General features: G+C 36.6%; 1 protein-coding gene across 1 annotated transcript; it reads left to right on the top strand.

Moving 5' to 3' along the window:
* Positions 1–1,677: 1,677 nt before the first annotated feature.
* LOC136038519 (protein polybromo-1-like) lies at positions 1,678–17,511 on the top strand (the record flags this gene model as incomplete). The annotated part of the gene is given in 2 exon segments (XM_065721622.1): positions 1,678–1,829; positions 12,734–17,511. Coding segments are annotated over 2 exon segments (4,800 nt in total), but the record flags the coding sequence as incomplete, so codon positions are not given.
* Positions 17,512–25,725: the final 8,214 nt, after the last annotated feature.

Below are 25,725 nucleotides of genomic sequence, written 5' to 3'. Positions count from 1 at the left end.
GACATATCACCGAACCTTTTATTTTAATTGTTCAGGTGGTGGGACAAGAACTTCTCCTTTTGCGTCGACTTGTCTCTTGTCATTTTGAAACATATATCAACGAACCTTTGTTTCTTTTAATGTTTCAGGTGGTGGGACAAACACCTCTTTTTTCCAACGATTTATCAAGTTCAATTCTTTGAATTTCAAAGGTATGGTAGACATTGATGACCACCTATGTTTCTCTTAATTGCTCCGGCGATGGGACAAAAACTTCTTCATTTGCCTTGGCTGGTCTTTTGTCATTATGAATGACATATCACCGAACATTTTCAAAAGTATGTTAGGCATTGATGACCTTATCCATGTCAGAATCCAAAATCTAACCATCATCGAAATCATTTTCAGTTTCGACACGTTTTGATTCTTGTTGTCTAGGTTGATTTTCCTTTATTTCCTCACATGTTCAGATACATGTCTTCTAACCGCATGTGTCTTTGCTCTTCATTTTCATTTTTGACTTGCTAACATGCTCGGTGTCGCATGTCTTCTAACCACATGTGTGGTTACTTTTTTTCTAAGCACATGTGTCCGTGCTTTTTATTTTCGTTTTTACATGCTCTAATTATCGTTTTCGCATATTTTCTAACTGCTTGTGTCTATTCTCAGCATTTTTAATTTGGAAACGTTTTTTATTTTGATTAATTTAGACAATTTGGCAATGACCTTTGCTTTAGCTGCAAGAATTTGAATTATCGCAATTGATGGTTCAAATTTTTGTTTTTGGGCCTTCCAACAGATATTATATTATATTTATAACTAATGTGCTTGAAACTCAACAAAATAATTTATAAAAAAGGTAAAGGATACGGCATTAAAATAATTTATGCTATGCGTGACACCGTATAAGAAAATGCTTAAATAATCTCTCAAGAAATGTTTATATGATCTAACAACATAGTACATGAAGTCATTTGCAAAAACAAAAATTAACACTCTTAACGAATTTTCTCAGACTTTTGCCCTATCTAGATAAATTTTTTTAACGTGAGAATTTACCAAGATGCCAATTTTCCCGAAACAATTTGGAGCTGTTTTCGAGAAAAATACATAATACATAAATACAATTGGATGATTAAGCTTTGGTGAAGATTCTATTGAGTCTTGATCGAAAAATTCCGTATTTCAGTGTTGGCTTGAGTAGGCTTGAGAGGAGCAAGATTTTAATATTATGCTGGAGTTAGCTTTACTGGTTTTAATAATGACTACATTCTGCTGGATGAATTGACATTCAAAATGAATTGACATTCAGAGATTCTGGAGTAGAGTTGAAAAGCCTGCAGCAGGAATCGGCTTGTTTGAGCCATCTAAATTCCTCTTTTATTAGGATCATTGTATCACCTTCAGTTCTGAAGTTTACGGCATTTTCTTCATAATAACGGTATAATTAGTACTAGCTGTGGTGTAATCCTGTTAAGATTTCTTCTCCTAGCTGTGTCGCGTAGAGTTTTTGATTTGTAGGGTCTATGTGGAGACAATTCAACTGATTCTATTTATCACAGTTTTGTTTTAAATTCTTGATCTTTAATTCTCTTTATCCTTTTTTTCTTTTTTTATAAATTAGTCATAGTTGCACGCTGGGCGAAATCATAGCCCCTGCTTATTGATCTTACCGCTTTTAACGCTATCTAGAACATAAGCGATATTTTTTAAACGTGTTAAGACTAAGATGACGTTATAAGAGAACACTTTTTCTGAAGAAATAAAAAATATTTTGTTTTTATTCAGTGTTCAGCTCTTGGAATTTCTAGTTTGGTTAATTACAAAAATGGGTCGAAGACGGAGAGTCGGTAGGTTAATTATTCTTGAATCTCTAGTGAATTTGGGGATGATCCTATTACCTACTTAGGACAGACGGTCAAGCTACTTGATGCCTTTTTTGTGCTCTTTCCAAATAGCCAGTAACAATCATTCCACTTGTAAATTTATTGAACTCAAATTAACCTTTGGGTAAAATTCTATTTCAGTTGATTTTTGCTGTCTTGGAAAGTGATAAGGTCAGGAAACTGAAACTTTTAGAGATGGGTCCACAGACTAAAGTGTGTCCTGGGAAGGTACTGTGAAGTACCTACCTCTACTCCTCCAATTTAGAGGGCTTCACCTTTGTTGACCTTTATCCACTAGCTGCATTTATCCCATAGCTGCTTATTAGCTGTCAGATGTCTCTCAAGAATGGCAGCTCAGAGCTTGGTACCACCTCTCTCTTCCATTACTTTTGGCTCATTATGTGCCTTCTGTTCAGCTTGGGCCTAGGGCCCTATGGTGTCTATCTCATGCTTGGGCCTAGGTGTGCCAATGATTCAAACTTGGACCTGAGTGCATTTCTTTCTATTTGTGGTGTCAAATCTATCAAATAAGCATTTTGTTTTCTTTCATTTCTTTCTGTGTAAACCTCCATATGGTTTTTGAACCCTTCTCCAAACAAACCATATGGTTTGTCTCCTTCTCAGGTATAAATAAATTGATTATATGACACTGTGGGTACTGGTTTTTATGGCACTTGGTATTAACATTAACTGGTTAATTTGGAAAAAATAAAAAAATGAAGTATTTTTAACTTACAAATGGTTGATCAGATCTTAATGAAATTTGATGTTGGAAGGATGCTGTGTCTCAGTGCTATTATTTTAAATCCCAACCAGATCTGGTGACATTGGGGGGGGGGGGTAGGAGAGGGAAACCTAAAATCTTGGAAAATGCTTAGATTAGAAGGATGAGGATGAAACTTGGTGGGGAAAATAAGCAGAAGTTTTAGATATGTAATTGACATAATTAGAATGGATCCCCTCTATTGGGGGGGGGGGGGGCAATTTAGAAAAATTAGGAAATGAGGTATTTTTAACTGACAGAGGAGTGATTGGACCTTCATGAAACTTCATATTTAGAAGGACCTTGTAACTCAGATCTCTTATTTTAAATATCAACCAGATCCAGCATCATTGGGGGGGGGGGCAGAAATGTTAGAAAATACTTAAAGAGGAGAGATCAGAATGGAACTGGATGGGAAGAATAAAAACCTGTCTAAGATATGTGACTGACATAAATGGACTGGATCTGCTCTCTTTGGTGGAGTTGGGGGGGGGGGGTAATTCAGAAAAATGAGGTATTTGTAACTTACAAACAGGTCACCAGATCTTAATGAAATTTGATATTTAGAAGGATCTTGGAGTTACTTAAAGGCTGGAGTTAAGCTAAATACTGTGTAATCACAGGCAGCATAATATTGCTTCCTAAGTAATGTGCAATGTATTACTTACTTCTTCTTTTACTTCAAAACTTCAAAAGAAGCTCATCTTATAGGAAACAAATAATTCTGGTGCCCTTTTTAATAGTTAAAAGTGATTGCAAGTAACAATCCCCTCCACCCCAATGCCCATTTTTCCAAACACATCCTATCAAAATTTTGAGATAGCCATTTTATTCAGTATAGTTAAGAGGTCTAGTAATAATGTCTTTAGGGATGTCAACCCCCACAGGCCTCAGGGCAAGGGCTTTAAAGTCAAATAATCTTTCAAGTGGAAAATTACCACAAATCATTATTAATAAATAAATGAAACCCAAAATGAACAGAAATTGTAATAAATAACCAAGTGCTACTCAAGACAAACATAAATAATTATGGTAAAATTCTAGTTAATTGACTTCTTGCTATCTTGGAAAGGGTTTAGGTTAGGAAAACGAAATTTTCAGGGATGAATCTACAGACTAAAGTATGTCCTGGGAAGGTATTTTGAAGCAGCTACCTCCACTCCTTCTCATTTTAGAGGGCCCTGACCTTTGATGACCTTTAAAAATATTTCTGTTATAAAAGTCAAACCTTGCAAAATAGATCTTATGCTTAATTGAAGTACAACAAAATTATTTTCAGCTTCATAACTTTGCTCAATTCCATTTTATAAGGTTTTAAAGATATGCAAATATATTTCCTAAATTTTGAAGAATAACATTGATATGGCTCAAAATTCTACTCAAATAACACAAATTGCATTTTCATAACTAAAGGCAGAGAAAAAGCAACTAGTAACTGAAAATTAAGGTAAAATGTTGTTTTTTCAGAATTCCAATAGGTGACCTGTCATGTAGGCAAATTTCAGAGCCCTCTAGAGGGAGAAGGAGTGGATGTGGGTACTTTAAAATACCTTCCTGGGATATACTTTAGCCTGTAGACCCATCCCTGAAAGTTTCATTATCCTAACCTAAACCCTTTCCAAGATAGCAAGAAGTCAATTAACTAGAATTTTACCATAATTATGAATAGGACTGACACCCTCTATGCCTTCTGTAATTCAAGACCATAATGTAATTCACACTTTACTGAAATCCTTCCAGACAGAAACTACTACTTGTGGCACTTGTTGTTCTAACCTGCTATTGGACTTATCACTCCTTTCCCTTGTATCAATGAGAGATAAATTAGAATTAAGAAGCAAGGAAATATATGCAATCATAGACCTTAGTTCACATCTAAGTGAAACCCCTCCAAAGTTGTCTGATGTTAATGAGGGTCAAAATCAGGAAATAATCATTAATAAATCCCATCCTGATAAATGTTCAATTGTTTCCTGTAACAAAGAGATGATGAAACAAACTTTTATTTTTAAAAGTTCAGTTACCTTGGTATGTATACAAAAGTTTTAATATTGAGTGCAAATGTAAGGCCCCTGACTGCTAACTATTTCACCAGAAAGTTTGTAGTAAGTTTGGAAGTTGTTGTTACTTTGGTTGTGACTGGATTCATTTGAATCAACTCTCTCCTGAGTATTATCACTATGAACATTGATCTGCCAAAAACTGAATTTTGCCTAACCAGCCTGCTGTTTCCACAAGCCCTCAAAAGCAATATGAATCCGAATTTTTAACAGTACCAAACAAACCCATTCAGAAGACGTCCATGTTACATTCCAGCTTCCTCTCATTTCAATTGCCGAATCAGTCCATCTTCTCAGTCCTGTAATTTATATCAAATGAACCCAAGAATCTACAACAAGTATCCAATAGTAGATCAAGAAATTATGGTATGATGCATTGCTCCCCTCCTACTTATTTCCTAGAATCCTTCTTTTGAATATAAGGTCACAGGTAAATAAAATGGATGAATTACAAATTAGTCTTGACAAAAACCAGATTTATATTGCTTGCCTTACCAAATGTAGTCTGCCACTGAAGATTTTGCTTGATTCCTAATTATGACTCCCATTTCAAGTCTAGATTAGACTAAAATGGTATCCCTTTATCTTGTGGTGGAGGAGTGGCTTTTTGTGTTGGTCTACCAACGCATATCAGATTCTTTCATTTTCTGAAATAGAGAACACTTCCATAACTGAAGTTTTTTGGCCCTGGACTAGACCCAAAAACCTCCCAAAAGAAGTATCCTGCATGATTTTTGTATTATTTATGAACCCCCACATAGTGGATTTAAGAAGGAGCTGACAGCATATCTGCAACTTTTTACTGACAGAATTTGCTACCCTTATGCTGCAATTAATTTATGTGGTGATTTTGATGAGCTAGACTAAAAGTGGCTTAATTCTGCTTTTAGCCTTAATCAAGTGGTCAAGTCGCCTACACACAGTGATAAAACCCTAGACTTGATTTTTAATAACATTGAAGATTACTGCTGTGTCCCCAAAATAGCTGCTTCATTAGGGGCAAATGACCATCTATGTATCTTTTGGACCCCTTTTTCATTCTTTCTCCAAAATCATTGATCAGTTATTTATATAGACCCATTACTGCCAAGAAGGTCGCCCATTTCAAAGGAAAACTTAGCTCCAAATCATGAGTCAATATCCTATGTCTTACCAATGGTAATGAGATGGCTCCTAAGTTTTTAGCTGACCTTTCCCAGTTATACTGTGACACCTTTCCAGTGAAAAAAGTTACTCGCAAATTTAATGACAAACCATGGATAAATAAAAAAAATTGCCTAATATATGAAACTCTTAAAGGAATTGCCTAATATATTAAACTCTTTAAGGAAGGATTTTTCCAAGAATCTCAGAAACTTTGAAACATTGTTGTTAGTGAAATTCATAAAACAAGAAAGGAGAATGGTGCTCACATGCTCAATAAGTTATTGTCTTCTAACTCTAAGAAATTCCACAAAAGTGTCTAAGATCTTGTGAGAAAGGTCTTTTCAAAGTTTTCCTTACTGAATAGTAATGGTGACCCAGTGAGTGTGGATGTCATAAATGATTATTTTGCTTCTATTTGTAAAATTCACCCATTACTCTAAAATATACCAGCCAACAGTGCAGTGAGTGGTATTCCTGAGTTTGAAATACATCAGACCCAACTTAAACTCGAAAATCTTGATGCAAATAAGTCAGTATACCTACCTAATTGACTGTGGAATGTGCCCAGTATTTAAGTGTACCTCTATTTTTATCATTTATTATTATATTTTTTAACTGCTATTTTTAATCAATGTTTTGTAGATGGTATTTTTACAGTGTTCTAAACAAGGTATCATATCACCTAAACCGAAAAATAAGACTCCAAAAATTCCCTCTGACTCAAGATCAATGTCAAAAACCTTCAATTTTCAAAAAATTTTGAAAGTTTTATTTACAGTTTTCTTTTTGACAATATTCAAGATAAAATCAACCCAAATCAGTTTGGCTTTGGGCCAAATCATAGAACAATGCATTGCTTCTTTTTATACTTGACACTTGTTTTGAAACATCTTGAGTTAAATATTTTAAATGTTGAGGCTGTTTTTGCTGATATTACCAAAGCCTTTGATAATTTGGATCATCAGACTGTTATCGATAATGCAAGGGCTTTAGGTGCCAGAGATTTGTTTTATGTATGGTGGCTAGTTTTTTGTCTGGCCATGAACAATGTTTAGTCCTCCTTAACAGGAATTCATCAGATTTTTCCTTGATTTCCTATGGAGCACCTCAAGGGACTAAACTAGGTCCTTTAGAATTTTTAATTGTTTTTAATAATGTTTTACCAAGTTTTAACAACTCTTTAAATTTGCAGATGATTTGAAATTACCTAACCATTGTCAAACATCTAACACTTTGGATGTTTAACTTGACTCACTCATTAACAACTTAAACAATAATCTTGATAATGTTAAACCCATTTTAAGCATACCTGAAAGAAGTTTAATGCTATTCTCCTTTAAAAAAATGTATCCCCTATCAATAATTACCTTTTCATACCAAATTTAAATGTGGTTAAACTGCTTGGTGTGCCATTGGACAATGACCTTAAATGGAAGTCCCACACTTCCCACTTATTTAAATCTGGTAGTTTTTTTCCTTAAATCTTTCTCCCTTTCAAACGCTTCTCCATATCAATCCAGAACCTTAATTAATTTATTGTTCTTATATAAGACCCTGTCTTGAAAATGCATGCCCTGTCTGGCACCCTAGGTTGACCAATGTTCTAAAACTGAAAGTATTCAAAAAAGAGAAATACAAATTATAATCAGGACAACCTATACTACATATGATGATTGTTTGACTATACTAGAACTTACTACCTTGGAATAGCAACATCACATCCTTACCATAAATTTTGGTCACAAGTGCCTTAGTTCTGACTATCATTGACGTTTTCTTCCTCCCTTTAAAGAAAATCCCAAATCCTTCCTAATACAAGGCTTAATGCTCGTAGAGCTCCAAATAACCAACTTGCCTTGTGTCCCCAAATGTTGACCATGAGGTACAAAAACTCTTTTGTTCCCCAATTTGTTTCCCATTTTAATAATTGATTTAACTTTTGTTTTATGTTTATCCCCTAATATCTGTTTTGTCATTATAATTGTTCTGACATGCTTATGCTAGCTTTTGTGCTATTTTAGCCAATAAATATTATTCTATTCTATAAGTAAAGCTAATGAATTTTGGATTGACAGTTTGATATACATGCACTGATAATTATTCCTTAAAGTCTTAATAAATTATATGTATTAAATTTGAAAAAGTGAAAATATTTAATATGTGTTTTGTTTTCTGTAAAGTGTAAATTATGTTCTCTTCTTCACAAGGCATGGGGGTCACTCAGTTATTCATTATAATTTCTTTTCGTTTTGGGTTTCATTTATGGTGATTTGTAATAGTTTTACATTTGGAAGATTCATTTACCTTATTTCCGCTTATTTTTAGTTTAATAGAGCTCTTTACTTTTCTTTGACAAACTTGTTTTTGTGGAAAAAATTTTGGTTATTTTTGTTACTCCTCATTTGGATGCTACATTTAAACTATTTTTTCTCTGCTTCACTTCCATAACCCGAAGATTGTAAAAGATCATTACAGGCCAGGGCAAAGGAGTGAAGATGGGAACTTCAAAATACCCTCTCAAGGGATCACTGAGGCTCTGGATCTATTCCTGAAAGTTTCCTTTACCTAATTAAGATACTTTCCACGATTAGCGGAAGCCCCTAGTCTATAATTTTACCGTAATGATTGGATAACTTTTGTGACATCTGTGACAAGAGGCTGACCCCTCTTGTTGCAGAAGGATTTGTTGCCTATCCTTTGCTGCCATTGGATGTTGAAAATTCTTCTGAGACATTTGTTCTCAAGAGGAAAAATTCTCCTCGTCTGTTCCTGGCTCAACTGCTAGGCTTAGGCTGCATAAAGCAGAACTAGTATGACATTGATATTAAGCTATTGCAACTTGAGCGGTAGGGAGAAGCTTTGGAACCGCCAAACTTTTCTGTAGACTATTGAAGGCTTGACTAATTCTCATTACCACTTCTTTTGTGGTAGTCAGTTATGACTGTAGAGTCTAGTGACCAAGAGTGCTAGGACTTTACATTTTCGTTCAAATGAGCTCTCTGCTGATCATGTGGGACCATTAATTAGATAAGATCACCCGTGGGGGGAAAATAAACATAAAAAGTAAATAAACATACATAGATGATCTGTCTTTTGGGAAAAAATGCAAATTTCTTATCTTTATAGATAAAAGCTAGAAACGTCTACAGTAGCATTTTATGATATGCTGTATCTTAGGGATTTTTATGGGGTCTGGTTTATTCCTCCCACAGAAAATCCTCCACCAAATTCCCTTGGATAGTCCTATGCAAATGTGAATTTGAGAAGCCAAAATGATATTAAGACAAATAAAAAATCGGAGAAAAGTCCATAATCGTCAATTAGCTATTCATACTTCATAAATTATATGCAGTGGTTCATAAGTGCGCATCAGCTATTATGAAGGAGGGGCAGTGGGTCATTTTATAGACAGAGGGGAGGGGCAGATGTCTCAAAGAGTGCATTTTAATGCTAAAACGTCCTCACTCATATTGAACCTTCAGATGAATATAGTATTAGTTCTAGGGAGGGATGGAACAGAAATTGATATCTAAACTCCCTTGATTACCACAAATGCTTCTAGTGTCTGCATTTATTATGAGAGTGAAGATTAACATTAAACCCTAAAACTTGCAGGTGTTTTCTGTATTGGAGAAGACTGCACCATTCTCAACCCCCCTCGTGATTGTAAAAGCTTCAGGAAATCCTCATTGGATTGGAAATAAGAGTTCAAGTGCCTTTTTTAAAGTCAAAAGTGAATGAAGAGTAACAAGGCCCTGTCCTTGACCTTTTTTTATATGTGGTCCTTTTGTAACCCCTTAGGACATCTGATAAACATTCTGAGGTACCCATTTTCTTCAGAATAGTTGAGAATATCAGTAAATTTGCATACAAGGATGGCATTTCCTTCAATGCCCCTGGGGATAAGGGTTGTAAATTTGGTACACTGTTCACTCTTTACATATATATTTTATAGTGGGAAAAGGAGGGGGGCATGTTTGATCTTGGAAACCAGTGGTGTGGAACTTTCAGGTATTATTTTCTTTTTAAGAGATAATGAACATTTGTTCACAGGAAGGGGTAGGGACTAGGGGCCCAGAATTGTGCCACAAAAATTTTTTATGGTCAATTTGAAACTTACATCCCCAACTCCTTAGGCCAAAGGGAGTAATGTGGAAAATACTGAGGTTTTGGACAATCTTTTGGAAGAAGCAACAAAAAGATCAGACAACCCTCTGAGGTCATAGGCCTACAGACAGCAAAGGCTTAGGGTACAGACAGGATTAGGGTACAGGGTAAAGGGTTGGGGTACAGACAGCAAAGGCTTGATGAATGCCCTAAAAGCTCAACAGGAAAAGAAGAATGACTCGGAGGTAGTTACTCAGATGGGCGGATCAACCACTAAAAAAACAGGAGTTAATTTTGACTGCATCAAAGAAGTTGTCCAAAAAAGGAACTTGCTATTAGGCTAATCAGCTAATCAACTTTGCCTTTTTGTATGATATTTTTCTTTATTTGTAGTGTAGTTGAAAAGGCTATGTTGAAGTAATTGTACAAAGTTATTGAAGTAAGTGAACAGCTTCAATCTACTAAAACCATTACCACACCTAATCATATCTAAACAATGTGATTTGTGTGGTTTCAAAAGTTTGATAGTTTCAGCTCACAAAGAAAAGTGAACATTTTCAGTCAATCGAAACCATTATCATATCTATAAACTTATAGCCTAGGCTACAAATTAAGTTATGTAAGTTACTAGTGCTTTGCACCACTTTTTTTATATTTTATTTATTTATTTATTTTTGGTAGTGGTGTTACTTGATTGAAAAAGTTGATGGTTGCTTAGTTCTCTGCTCTTGGGACAATATGCCTGAAGGACCCATAGTATATTGGTTAAATAAGAGATGCTATGCTGCATTTTAGCAAGGTTTAAAGATAGAAATGTTATATATGGTTTGGTTGACGGGAAGTGTGTTGTAAGCCTTAGTGCATTCCTCTAGAGAAGAGATTGTGCTTCTTGGTGGTTATTTTTTGCTATATACATGGTCCCTTTTTCTGACCCAAAAATTCCTACTTTCAGTCGATTTTAACTATCCAACCCCTACAATGGTACAATATTATCCTTGGACATCAGCAGCTCCATGCGTAAGCAGTAATAAGTTGTAGGTGTTCCATATGGTTAATTTTTAGCGTTTCATTTCTGCCATCTTTGAGTCATTGATCAGCAATATCCAGCCTTACGGCACTTTTTGTTGCTTCTTCCTCAAGAAAATTTTGTATCTCTAAATCCTTAGACCAAAGGGAGTAATGTGGAAAAGACTGAGGTTTTGGACAATCGTTTGGAAGAAGCAACAAAAAGATCAGACAACCCTCTGAGGTCATAGGCCTACAGACAGCAAAGGCTTAAGGTACAGACAGTGTTAGGGTACAGGGTAAAGGGTTGGGGTACAGACAGCAAAGGCTTGATGAATGCCCTAAAAGCTCAACAGGAAAAGAAGAATGACTCGGAGGTAGTTACTCAGGTGGGCGGATCAACCACTAAAAAAAACAGGAGTTAATTTTGACTGTATCAAAGAAGTTGTCCAAAAAAGGAACTTGACTATTAGGCTAATCGACTTTGCCTTTTTGTGTGATATTTTTCTTTATTTGTAGTGTAGTTGAAAAAGCTATGTCGAAGTAGTTTTGTACAAAGTTATTTAACTAAGTGAACAGCTTCAATCTACTAAAATCATTACCACACCTAATCATATCGAAACAATGTGATTTGTGCAGTTTCAAAAGTTTGATAGTTTCAGCCCACAAAGAAAAGTGAACATTTTCAGTCAATCGAAACCATTATCATATCTATCAACTTATAGCCTACAAATTAAGTTATGTAAGTTACTAGTGCTTTGCACCACCTTTTTTTATATCTTATTTATTTATTTATTTTTGGTAGTGGTGTTACTTGATTGAAAAAGTTGATGGTTGCTTAGTTCTCTGCTCTTGGGACAATATGCCTGAGGGCCCATAGTATATTGGTTAAATAAGAGATCCTATGCTGCATTTTAGCAAGGTTTAAAGATAGAAATGTTATATATGGTTTGGTTGACGGGAAGTGTGTTGTAAGCCTTAGTACATTCCTCTAGAGCAGAGATTGTGCTTCTCGGTGGTTATTTTTTGCTATATACATGGTCCCTTTTTCTGACCCAAAAATTCCTACTTTCAGTCGATTTTAACTATCCAACCCCTACAATGGTACAATATTATCCTTGGACATCAGCAGCTCCACGCGTAAGCAGTAATAAGTTGTAGGTGTTCCATATGGCTAATTTTTTGCGTTTCATTTCTGCCATCTTTGAGTCATTGATCAACAATATCTGGCCTTACGGCATTTTTTGTTGCTTCTTCCTCAAGAAAGTTTTGTATACAACGCTTCATGAACGCCAAGGGAGCTTGGTATGCTGTGGCAATCATAAAGTAGTCCAGCCTTGTTATCCCTATAACAGATGAGGAAGTTTTAACTCAAGTTGCATTGACTCAGACCAGTACACAACATGAAAAAATTGGTTGAGATACCCTCCTATCTAGATACAGAATCCCCTTTGGTGCTAAATCCCAGTTTTCAATGCTCTTCTTAGGACAGCTGTGACTTTCTTTGTTTCATCCACACAGTGAGATTTCCAGTTTGGCAAATGACTAATAATGGCCCTTATATATTTAACCTGGATTTTTAGCGATATTTGGTAAACATACATATCTTGAGTAAAAAGGAGTTCCCGTTTCCTCTTATGTGTTAATTTTACTACCTCATATTTATCAGGAGCAAATCACAGTTTATGTTCCTTATTACTCAGTTTTTTTATCTTAGGGAATAACTAAAACATAACAACAGAGTTTATGTATATAGATACCATTTGAAAGTTTAAATTCAATTCTAGGTCGTTCGTCTACTGCTGCAGAAGAAGAGGAAGATTCAGAAACTGAGAGAAGTGCTTCAAGTACTCCACAACCACCAGCAAAGCGGAAAAGAGGGGAAACCAAAACAGACAGTTCTGAACTGCTCCAGCAGCTTGTTGATCATCTCCGCAGTGTTAAACGAGAAGATGGCAGCATTTTATGTGAATCATTTATAAGGGCGCCAAATAAACGCCAAGATCCAACTTACTTTGAATCTGTCACAAGTCCAATTGATATGCTAAAAATTCAGCAGAAAATGAGGACCGATGAATATAAAGACATTACTCAGCTATCTAGTGATTTTGAACTGCTAGTTGGGAATGCAAAATCGTATTATAAACCTGAAAGTCAGGAATTTAAAGATGCAGAGGGATTATGGGAGCAGTTTCTGTCAGAAAGGTGCAAATTATTTAATATCCCAATTGAGACGGAAGAGAAGAAAGATAAGATTATTTTGCGGATAAATAAAGGCAAAAAGCCTGAGAAGCAAGAATCACCTGCACCATCTCAAGAGGAAGTACCTGCTTCTCCTCCTCCATTTGATTTGGACGTTGCTGATGAATTCTTCAGTACAGTCATGCAAGCAGTTGATGTAGATGGAGAGCTAATACATACTCCATTTCTCTTATTACCTTCCAAGAAACTTTACCCAGATTATTATGATGTCATTCAAAACCCTGTTGATTTGAAATTGATAGCAATGAAGATACAAAAGAATGCTTACCCAACTTTTAACGATTTGGAAGCTGATTTTCTTCAAATTGTAAAGAATGCATGCACCTACAATGAACCTGGTTCTTTGATTTATAAACGAGCCAAATCCTTAAGAAAATTAATTGTTGACAAAAAGAAAGAGTTAGAACGTGGAGGAACCCCAAAAGTTGAGCCATTAAAAGGTGAACAAGGGCGACTGCGAGCTCGTAAGAAACAAGCTGGTCCCTCATTCCTTGTCCAAATTGCTGAAATGGAGTACGAAGACATTGTAGAAGAAACAGTCGAAGATAAAGTGTATGGAGACCCTGATGATCCCTTATGGCAACTTTTTACTGAATTAAGAAACTACAGTGTAAACCATTTTAAACCATCTGAGTTGTTTCTTCGCTTGCCTAGTAAAAGATGGTTTCCTGATTTTTATACTTCGACTGAAAATCTGGTTAGTTTTTCGTCTATTCGAAAGAAGCTCCTTGCAGGCGTGTATGGGACTGTTGCTGAGTTAGCTGGCGATTTCAATATCATGTTTGAAAGTGCAAAACAGTATCACCAAAGTGATACCAAATGGTACAAAAATGCAGTCCTATTACAGAAACATATGCAAGAAAAACTGCATGAAATATATGATAGAAATGAAATATATGACAGAAAAGAAGAAGAATTGCCTGAAAAAAAGAAACGGGGAAGAAAATCGGGTGCTTTGATTAAAAGTGTAGCTCAGGAAGGCGAGACAGACCTTAAGTCACGTCTCCGCATTTTATTTCGAATGGTGATGGATTATGTTGAAGACGATGGAAGACAACCAGTAGTAGCATTTTTAGAAAAGCCATCGAAAAAGCTTTATCCTGAGTATTATCAAGTAATACTTGAACCAATGGACATGGTGACAATTGAAGCGAAAATGAAAGAGAATAAGTATCAACTGGAAGAGGATCTGATTGATGACTTTAAGCTAATGTTTAATAATTGTCGTCTTTTCAATGAAGAAGGATCTGTAATATATGACGATGCAGATTTATTGGAAAGAGTTTTGATGGATAAGGCAAGATCTATGGGTATTGCATCAAAACGTGGTGGGTATCGAAAACGAGTTGTAGGAACTGGCATTCAAGCTCGAATTCGATCATTATATGATGCTGTTAGGGAATATGTCGATGAGCAAGATCGCCATCTAGCAATGGCATTCTTGAGGCAACCATCTAAAGCAGATTATCCTGACTATTACGAGTTAATTCAAAATCCTATTGATCTTGAGCAAATTGGCACTAAGGTGCGTGGTAACCAGTATTCGACTTTAGACGAACTTTTAAAGGATATGGTAATTATGTTTGACAATGCCTGTAAATACAACGAGCCAGAGTCTCAGCTTTATCGTGATGCTCTCTCATTACAATTGATAGCAATGCAAAAGAAAATTGAACTAAACACTGTATCAGATGATGGGCTCCCAGATGTTAGTGGCACTATACAAGCAATGATGATGGAAATTTTCGTGACTATGTATAATAAAGAAGACGAATCAGGCCGTTATTATTCAGACTCAATGTGTGAGCTTCCTGAATATGATGAAATTAATGGGAAAAAGGTTAGAGGTCTGTCCCTTGATTTAATAAAACGACGTGTCGATAAAGGGCTTTATAAACGTCTAGACACCTTTCAAGAAGATTTATTTGTCTTTTTTGAAAGGGCCAGACGGTTAACCCGTACCGACAGTCAGACGTTTGAAGACAGTATTGAAATGCAAAAGTTCTATATTCATCACAGAAACCTTTTATGCAAAAATGGGACGGTTCTGTCTTCTCCTGCGTTAAATTATACACCCGAGGATTTGATCAGAGATTTAGAAACCTTAAAGCATTCAAAAAGGATTTATGAACAGCAAGAAGATGACTTCGATGCATTGAAAGCTGAAGATGAATCCACCAAGTCTGATATTGACAGTTTGAGTATTGATAAAGAAATTTATAAGCCTGGAGATTTTGTCTATTTTGACCATAAGGAAAAAGGGTTAGAGCCGCGGATTTTTCAAATTATCCGCTTGTCGACAAGTAAAGATGGACAAAAGATGTTCTTTGGTAATTTCTTTGCACGGCCGATAGAGACCTATCACCTGTCTTCCCGTCTTTTCTTAATGAATGAAGTGTTCAAGACAGAAATTCATCAGACACAACCACTCTCTGAAGTTGTTGGTAAATGCTACGTTATGCCTGTTAAAGATTATTTTCGATTAAAACCAGAAGGTTTTCAAGATAAAGATATTTTTGTTTGTGAAAGTCGCTATAATTCAAGGCAACGACACTTTAGAAAAATAAAGATCTTATGCTGGGACCTTCCTATGGACGTTGAAATTATACCTAGAGAGGAACCTCTTGAGCCGATTAAGGTGAGGTCAGTTTTCAAGGAACGGGTATTGAAGCACAAAGAGGAGATTATGGAGCTGGAAGAATTGGCAACTATGCCTGAAAAAAGATACCCAAATATTGACTTGCTTGTACCAGATGCACCAATGAATACAACTTACTTTCAACAGTTTCAAACACCTGCTGGTTTACTGCGCACAGGCGACTGTGTTTATGTCCGAGGTGAAAATGGCCGCCAGTTAATTGCCCAGATTGATTCAATGTGGCTAGGTCCGGATGCTATTGCCTATTTTCATGGACCCTGGTATGTCACTCCTGTAGAAATGGCAATGCCTCCGAAACTTTGCTATAAACAGGAGGTATTTTTGAGTTCAATTGAAGATAGTAATCCTATACTCAGTATAACTGGACGATGTGCTGTTCTTGACTATCACGAATACACTACAATGCGGCCAACTGAGTTTAGTGAGACAGATGTTTATGTTTGTGAATCCATGTATGAGGAAGCTCGTCGTGAAATACGTGGCTTGCCTTTGGGTGGATTAAAGCGTCATAATCATGACCCTGCTGTAAAAAAGGATGAGTTCTTTTATTTCATTAAAAATCTTATACCTAGGAAAGAACCTCCACCTGTTCCAATTAAAATACAACCTCCGGCAACCCCAATAAGTGCTAACTTGGTGGTGGAGGCTCCAGAATCTTTGTGTGAAGATTCTATGGATGGACCTCCAGCTTCTATAGGATCTACTGGAGAAACAAGTATGAGTTCCATGGTCACTCCAGGAAGAAAATCCAAGAAAGATAAGGATGGTGTCCTTAAGAGTAAAGTTGTAACTGGATATATTGTTTATGCCTCTGAATTTAGGAAAAGCTTAGCACAAAAATATCCTGAGAGTACATTTGGTGAAATAAGTCGTTTAGTTGGAACTGAATGGAAAAAACTCAGTCCTACAGAACGTCAACTATTTGAGAACAAAGCAATTAAATTAAATGAAGAAAGTGCGGCCGAAACGGCTATTCTTAGAGCTCAAATGGGTGTGACAACTCCAGCACCGGAGACACCCAAACCTGCGCCTTCTACACCGCCTATTCGCGAAGATGTATTGTTTGAATGTCTGTGGGCTGGTTGTGAAATTGTTTTTGAAGATATGGTTGATTTACAGGATCATGTATGCATTGATCCGTGTGCTCACTTGAATCAGTTGAATAAGGTTGATGATTCAAATTTGCATTGTCAATGGAAAGGGTGCAGTCGAGTGAAAAAAGGTCTGCCACCTTTTCCCAATTGGGCTCGACTGTTGCGTCATGTCAGGGAGGTTCACTGCCAAAAAAATACAGGTCGGCCGGCTAGTCTTGTCGACAAAAGCAAACCGCTGGTCAAAAAACGAATTGTCGAGGTGAAGCAACAACCCTCGCAGCCTGCCCCACCTCCTCCGTCTCAAACTCCAGTTCTTACTGAAGAGGTCCATACTAACGTTGAACGAAAAGCTCCGACTCCAGCCCCTACTTTGCCTCCTTCACCGTCCCGTAGTCTTCCTGATCCAGCTCCAATGTTCATATCTGTCCCCCCAAGGCCTCACCGCATCAGTCATTCCGATGTATATAAAAAGTATATAGAGAATATGCAATCTGGTTCCCACTTTTTAAGTAATTGGGACAGGCCTGAACCACCAATTGAAAAGGAAAAGGTAAGCTCTTGTTATTTATTTGCCTTTCAACTGCCTACTTTTCCTTATCGTTTAAACGATACGATTCTTTTGAAATCATCCGACTGCTGTTCTAAAATCGGCTAATATTCCTTAAACGTTAAAACGGCTTGTCCGGGAAAGGCTAACCTTGTCTCTCTCTCTCTCTTTCTCTCCCTCCCTCCATTGCATATATGCACCCTTGTAAATCATCGTTTTCTGCCAAATATCATAATGAACGCAAATTTTTGGATGTTTAAAATAAAATTGTTGGAAATACGAGTGACGCCCAATCTCTCTCTCTCTCTTACTTTCCTTTTTCTTTCTTTTCTTTGTTTTTACTTCAATTTGAACTTTCCTGAATATTAAAGCTTTTTGATAAATTAAATCAAAACTGATAAGATGCTTGTTTGGATATTAAAAGCACGTGAATAATGGCGTGGAGAGGCTGGCAACTCATTAAAATAAGCAATTCGATGCTATGCATGGGCTCTCAATGAGTCCTTAGTGGGGCCCCTGGAGATCTGATGGTGGCTACTGTCCCTACAAAGCCCTACTGCTTGCAATTTTATTGTATCTATCTGTACTTGTAAATTGATTTATAGCTTAAAAATCATCGGAGGACTATTTCTCTGCCACTTAAGGTCATTCTCCCAGGTTGTAAGCCAATGTTATTTTCCTATAGCAGTGAAATGCGTATTAACAACAGACACGAGCAGATTCTTTGATTAAAAAATTACTGTGGGTTCATTGAAACCTTTAACATGAATAGGCCAGACAAATTTGTATTTTTTTTTTCTTTAGAGCTTGATAAAAAATTAATTATTGGGGACACCTCTAATTTTTAAAAGTAGTAATAAAACTATTTTTACAAGACGTAGAGCATTGTAAAGTAGACTCTCGATTTGCCACAAGATTCCAAAATTTTTGGCCGTGAATTTTTTTTATTATTATCAGTTCTCTTTAAAATTGGCCATTTAAGATATGCTTTCTTTACTATTTTTAAGGGTTTTACTAATCATATAGTTTTGATTTTTGTCTCGTTTCGTAGATCTTATACCGATAAATAATCCCAAAAATTCTTAACCCCCGATCTCCCACCCCAACCGACCCTGAGTCTCCTTATTAATATCTGATGCACAGTCATTTACCATTGTGCATAATTTTATTAGGCTAAAGTTGACCAACATAGTTAAATGAAGCTTGAAGCAATCGTCTGCACTAACCATTTATTTTAAACGGACTATATGACTTTAAGGTTTATGTTTCCTGAGCAGTTTTAGGTTATTCTTCTGCTCTACTTCGATTTTACTAACCATAGCCGAGAGCTAGGGTTGCATAGCGACATAATAATTGAAGCTCTAAAAATGCATCAAAAATACTTTATATATATATATATATATATATATATATATATATATATATATATATATATATATATATATATATATATATATATATATATATATATATATATTTACTTTTTAACGAGTCGACCAAAAATTTCGGAGGAGGGTTCTAACATGGTAAGTTCCCCCCCTCTGGAAATGGCCTTGATAATCGACCAAATTTTTTGCAAATAGGGTTTTTCTGTAGACTAAATTTTTTTTTGTTTTTACCCTTTACCTGTATTTTCCTTTTTTTTTCTTTTTTTATTTTTTTAAGCATTCCTAGAATACAGACTATGTTGTAATAAGCAGTTTCAGAACAAGCCATAGCAGTTTCTTAGATTTACTGAGTTAGATTTTTGAAATTAGGAGCTTAGGGTTTTATGGGTTGAAAATTATGGAACAAGTTTCCTGTTTTTTAAGCAGGTTTAGATCCTTATCCAAGAAAAAGTCGTTAAAATCTAATCGTTTAAAATACGTTAAAATTGATCGTTTAAGAAAGTCGTTTAAAATGCCTTAAAAATGGTTGAAAGTCATTGAAAAAGCGTATTACCTTATTTTGAACAGGTCCGCATCCCTCTCTGAGAAAATTCTAAGTAATATCATGATTCTGGCTCGATGAGTGGATAGATCCGAACATATGGAGTCTAGTCCATTTGTGCCACCTTGCATCTGTGCATCTTATCCATTTGCGCAGTTCACAGCTGTAGGCTTGTTTCTGTGGGAATGTTTCAAGTGGCTTGTTTCTGTGGGAATGTATGCTTTAAGTTGCGCCACCGATCAGTATCAATAGCTATTAAACTGGGGAGCATAATAAATACTTTTAGATCGTTTTAAATCCATTCGCCATCAATGGGCCACAAAATCAAAAGGCTACACAATTGTAAAATTTGCAGTCGAGAGCATTTTGGTCTTCTTTTGGTCAAAAATGTTGTTCGGTGCGACAAAATGGCAGAAAAGGCCATGTTTCTGTGGCTCAATCTTTTTTCAGCTACTTAGAAAGGACACTAGAACTTTTTTTTTGTTAGAATGAGCCTTCTCCCGCTTTCTGAGTACTGCTGGTTCGATATGATAACCCCTTGAGAAAAGCAAAAACTAATACAGAAAGACATATCCATGAGACATATTTCTTATAAAAAATTCCATATTTTATTTAGATTGGAGTTTGAAACCTCTAAAGAAGCTTCTCTAATATGCTGAATGTGATGGTGGACTTTCCGTCGAGATCATTTACCCTTTTTTTTGGGGGGGGTCTCCCTTTTCAGAAAAGGGTCAATTTTTCTCAAATTTGGGGGCACTCATTGAATTGGTATAAGAAGTTCTAGTGCTCTTTCTAAGATTCAGAGTTATCGGAGGGTGGATCCCCCCCCCACCCGTCGTATTTTCCCGAAATGTATCTTATAGAAATTTTGTGATGGCCATTTGTTGTCTTAGAAATTTCTAAAAGAGCTAATTTGATCGGAACTTGAAAGGGCTAGTGCCATTTTTAATAGTCGAAAGTGATTGGAGGGCAACTAACCCCCTCACACGCCCATCATCTCCCCGAATATATCCAATCAAAATTTTCAGATACCCATTTTGTTTCAACGTAATTGAAAGGTCCGAAAATTATGTCTTTGAGGATTACGACCCCTCCCCCTCTCCACAGCCCCCAGGGCAAGGGTTTTAAGTTAATCCCTAGGGATATATAATGTATCATAAGCAGCGCAATAGCAAACAGCTATGTTGGCACCAGTTTTTTTTTTATTTTTTAGACCACGGCACTTCATATTGAAGGAGTTGTCATAGAAACTTCGAAAAGGGCTCATTTGATTGGAAATTGAAAGGGCTAGTGTCCTTTTTAATAGGCGAAAGTGATTGGAGGGGCAACTAACTCCTCTCCCATACCCACAATTTCCCTAAACACATCCAGTAAAGTTTTGAGATAGCCATCTTGTTGAGCGTAGTATAAAGGTTCGAATATTATGTCTTTGAAGATGACCACCCCCCCACAGCCCTAAGGGGAAGGTTTATAAGTTATTCCCTAGGGACACATAGGTATCATAGGCAGTGCAGTAGCGCTGCCTAAGTAAAGAGCGATGTAGGCACGATTTTTTTTTTCTGACCAGGGCACTTCATATCGAAGGAGTTGTAGAAACTTCGAAAAGGGCTCATTCGATTGGAAATTGAAAGGGCTACTGCCCTTTTTAATATTCGGAAGTGGTTGGAGGGCAACTAACCCCTGGGGGAATATAAGGTATCGTAGGCAGCGTAATAGCGCTGCTAAAGTAAAGAACGATTTGGGAACAATATTTTTTTTTTTTTGGTTTTTGACCAGGTTACTACATCAGAGTGGTCGGAGGGTGGATATCCCCCCTCGTATTTTCCCGAAATGCATCTTATAGAAATTTTGAGATGGTCGTTTGTTGTCGTAGAAACTTTAAAAATAGCTCATTTGTTTGTAAATTGAAAGGGCTAGTGCCCTTTTTAATAGTTGAAAGTGATAAGAAGGTAACTAATCCCCTCCCACTCCCACCATTTCCCGAAACACATCCAATCATAATCTTGAGATAGCCATTATGTTCAACGTAGTTGAAAGGTCCGGAAGTTATGTCTTTGGGATGAACTCCCTCCCCCCCCATCTTCTATAAACACTCAGGGCAAGGGTTGTAAGTTATGCCCTGTGGGCGTATGAGATATATATTGAAAGGGTGATCGTATAAACATCGGAGGGACTCATTGGATTGATAATCAGAAGTTCTAGTGTCCTTTTTAAGATTCACGGTGATCGGAGGGTGGATCCCCCCACACCTCGTGTTTTTCCAAAATGTGATAGAAATTTTTAGATGGCCATTTGTTGTCTTCTGTTCAGATGCCCATCCGTTCACTTTTTAATAGTCGAAAGTGATTAGCGGGCAACTAACCCCCCTCCCACGCCCACTATTCCCCTAACAGATCCAATCAAAATCTTGAGATAGCTATTTGGAAAGGTCCGGAAATTATGACTTTGAGGATGAACCCCCCCCTCCCGACCCCTCAGGGCAAGGGTTTTTAGTTATGTCTTGAGGGCATATGAGGTAGAGGTATATATAGAAACAGCGATCGTATAAACTTCGAAGGGGCTCGTTGGATTGGTAATCAGAAGTTCTAGTGTCCTTTTTAAGATTCAGAGTGATCGGAGGGCTGATCCCCCCCCCACACTTCGTATTTTCTCAAAATACAGATGATAGAAATTTTAAGATGGTCATTTGTTGTTTTAGAAACTTCGAAAGAGCTCATTCGATTAGAGCTTGGAAGGGCTAGTTTCCTGTTTAATTTCAGAGGGCAACTAACCCCCTCCCACGCCCACCATTTACCCAAACACATCCAATAAAAATTTTGACTTAGCCATTTTGTTTAGCGGAATTGAAAGGTCTGGAAATTATTTCTTTGAGGATGACAAACTTCCAATCCCTCACGGCAAACGTTGTAAGTTATGCCCTGTGGGCATTCAAGGTTTATGTAGAAAGGGTGTTCGTATAAGCCTCGGAGGGTGCTCATTGGATTGGCAATTAGAAGTTCTAGTGTCCTTTTTAAGATTCCAAGTGATCGGAGCTTGGATTTTCGCCAGTCAACCACTATTGTCGTCTCTCAAGTTCCGTCTCATCTATCGGATCCAATTAAAAGGAAAGACACTATTGATAAAATCAGTGGCCATGAACTTGTATCCAGTATTCGTCCTGTTCACGATAAGTGGTATGTAAATATTGATAAATCTGCTGCCGAAGACTTCCGTGCATCTGTTCCCGCCATTCTTGCCGGTACGTCAACCAAAGAAATTTCTAAGAAATATTCGGCCATTATAAAAGGTGTTCCAGGGGATTATGCGATTCAGTCTTTCACAAATTGCAGCGGTATTGTTGCTGCCAAAAGGCTGGGCTCTTCAAAAACAGTTCAGCTTGATTTTGTGGATTCTTTTGCTAAAGCAGCTTATTTCAAAGACGGTGTACGAATTGGTTACGAATTCTTTAGACTGAGCGAGTTTAAGGAAATTCCAAAGTGTTGTTTTAAGTGCCGATCGCCCCGTCACTTCCAGTCTTCTTGTCCTAGTCCTGCACCCAAATGTGCTCGTTGTGCCGGCCCTCATATTAGTTCAAAAGAAAATACATGCAATGCCTCACCAAAATGTGCCAATTGCAATGGTGAACACGTGTCCTTTAGCTTGTCGTGCTCCGTTCTCCGTGGTTTTGCTAGTCAACAAACCTCTAAATGACTTTACAAATTTCAATCATATCGCACAATATCAATGGTACAAAAAATAAAGATGCTTATATTGACGATCTGTACGAGAACTTCGACGTTATCTGCCTGCAAGAAACTTTGTTAACTGCCTCTAGCAGAAATTTACTTCATCGAAGCTCTGTTCATTCGGTTTTTACTTCTGATGCTGTTACCACGTGTGGCCGCCTTTCTGGAGGCCTGGCCTGTATTTTTAAAAAAAAAGTATTGATCTTTCGAACCCATCCCTTTTTTATTTGGATAAGCACATTCTTGCTGTTAGAGTAAATAGTACTGTGTTTGCTAATGTTTATCTTCCATATAAAAATAATACAATGGAGTCAATAAATAAATTTGCTATTGCATGCAAGTCTTTAAAGTCCGTGATGAATCGTGTCAAGGAAAATAAACTTGATTTTATAGTTCTTGGTGACTTTAACACGGATTTAGATGAACAAAGTTATCGATCCCGAGAAATATTGGAGTGCATGCCCCCTTACGTGATTCTGAAGAAAGATTTATCATATTCCTATATCCATCAATCTGGTAGTGTCTCTAATATTGATCATATAATCAGTTCGTCACAGATAAAATGCTCGATTATTCATGTTGATATTGAGTCTGATGACATTGACCATCTATCGCTTCCATTTACTACTAAACTGAAACGTAACCTTTGCAATGTTGCCCCTATTGGGAATTTTAAGTGGTTTAAATGTAGTAATTGGAAAAGAGCCGATATTGCTTTATATATATTGTCTTTATCTACACTGCTTAATTGTATTCGTGTGCCTTATCATCTACTCCAATTGCAAGTAAAGGGTAGTAAGCGTGATCTTGATAGATATTATGATGATATAATTAGATGTATGAAAGAAGCTGAAAAAATTGCGGTTCCTCAGGAACGTATTCGTATAAAAACGCAGAAATCTATATGGGCTGCCGATCCTGAATTAAAGAATTTTAAAAATAAGACAAAACTTTGGCTTCGAATTTGGGTTGATTGTGGTAGACCTATAACGGGGTCTGTTGCGGATATAAAGCAGAAAACAAAGAATGATTATAAAAAGTACCTTAAATCTATTCGTTATAAGGGTATGGAATTTCCAGCCTCTAAAATGGATTGGTCTAAATTGATCAATTCTGAGAAGCTGGATAAAAGTGATCTTTGTAATAGTGATTAGATTTCTAGTTCAATTTGGTATGTTTACTATTCGGGAATTTTTTCCAAAATTAATTTTTTTGTGCAGTCACGTTATTCTCGGTTACTTTCTAAAATTCTACCGCCTTCGCTTCATCAGGGCCATATTATTCCAGTATCAATAACTGCTGTTGAAAATACAATTAAGCAATTGAAATCTTCATCCATTAATATTGATGGTATTAGCGTAAATAATATAAATCCAGAGTGTGTTCTTTTATTTCATTTGCAGTTGCTGTTCCAAATGTGTTTAACATCTTCTCTGGTTCCGGATAGCTTTCTTTGTGGAAATGTCACCTCAATTCTAAAGCGGGGAAAACTCCCTTCTCAATGTTCACCTTATCGCCCTATAACCACTACGTGAAACTTGAGTAAAATCCTTGAATATATTTTAATTCCTCATTTAAATGAAAATATAAATTTCGGATCAAATCAATTTGGGTTTCAAGCTGGTATTGGTTGTCAACATGCACACCGTGTTCTTTCATCCGCCCTTAAGAATAGCATGGCTGAGGGGTCGCCACTTTATATGTGTACTTTGGACCTTTCTAAAGCTTTTGACAATGTAGTTCACAGTCAAGCTTTTTTTTTCCCTTTTTAATAATGGTGTAAATCTTTCAGTCATTTTTCTTCTTCGTTTTTGGTATGAGAATTCTTTCCTCCGAATTAATAAATCTGGATCTCCGTTTGTCCGTTTATGTCGAGGTGTCAAGCAGGGAGGGGTTTTATCACCTAGTATATTCAAAATGTGCATTTCTGGTATTTTAGATGAAATTAGATCAAATTATTTTATTGGACTCTCAGATGTTTCTTATCTTGCTTATGCAGATGACCTTTTACTTTTGTGTAAAAATAAGCAAAGTCTTTCGTTTATGGTCTCAAAAGTTTCACGTCTATTTTCTAATATTGGTCTTTCTCTTAATGTTGAGAAATGTGAATTTCTAGTTTTTAATGGTCCGACTTCCTCTAATGCTCCCTTAGCTTGTCGCGGTTTTTCAATACCCTTTGTTTCCGCCTTTCGGTGGTTGGGTATTACTGTTACGAATTCAATTTCTTGCCTACGGCAGTGCACTGTTCGTGATGTTCAAAAGAAAATTCAAATGGGCTATTCTAAGATAGTTGCTAATCGAGGGAAGTATAATAGACGTGCACTCGGTAGACTATATGCTACATTTTGTGATCATTCTGTCCTTTATCTTTCTGGTCTTTATCCCCTTCTAAAGAAAAAATATGTTAATCAGATTCGGATTTTTATTTAAGATATTGTAAATTTTTACTTTATCTCCCCCCCCCTTGTTATAGCAATAGGAAGATAATTCGCAAGTTTGATGTCCCTGATATAAGTGCAAAGTTGGCCCTCATGCATGGAAGGTTGTCGGAATCAGCTTTTTA

Source organism: Artemia franciscana, chromosome 18, assembly GCF_032884065.1.
Source record: "Artemia franciscana chromosome 18, ASM3288406v1, whole genome shotgun sequence".
Lineage (NCBI taxonomy): Eukaryota > Metazoa > Arthropoda > Branchiopoda > Anostraca > Artemiidae > Artemia > Artemia franciscana.
The sequence above is the reverse complement of the archived record's forward strand: the minus strand, read 5'-3'. Positions and strand labels throughout refer to the sequence as shown.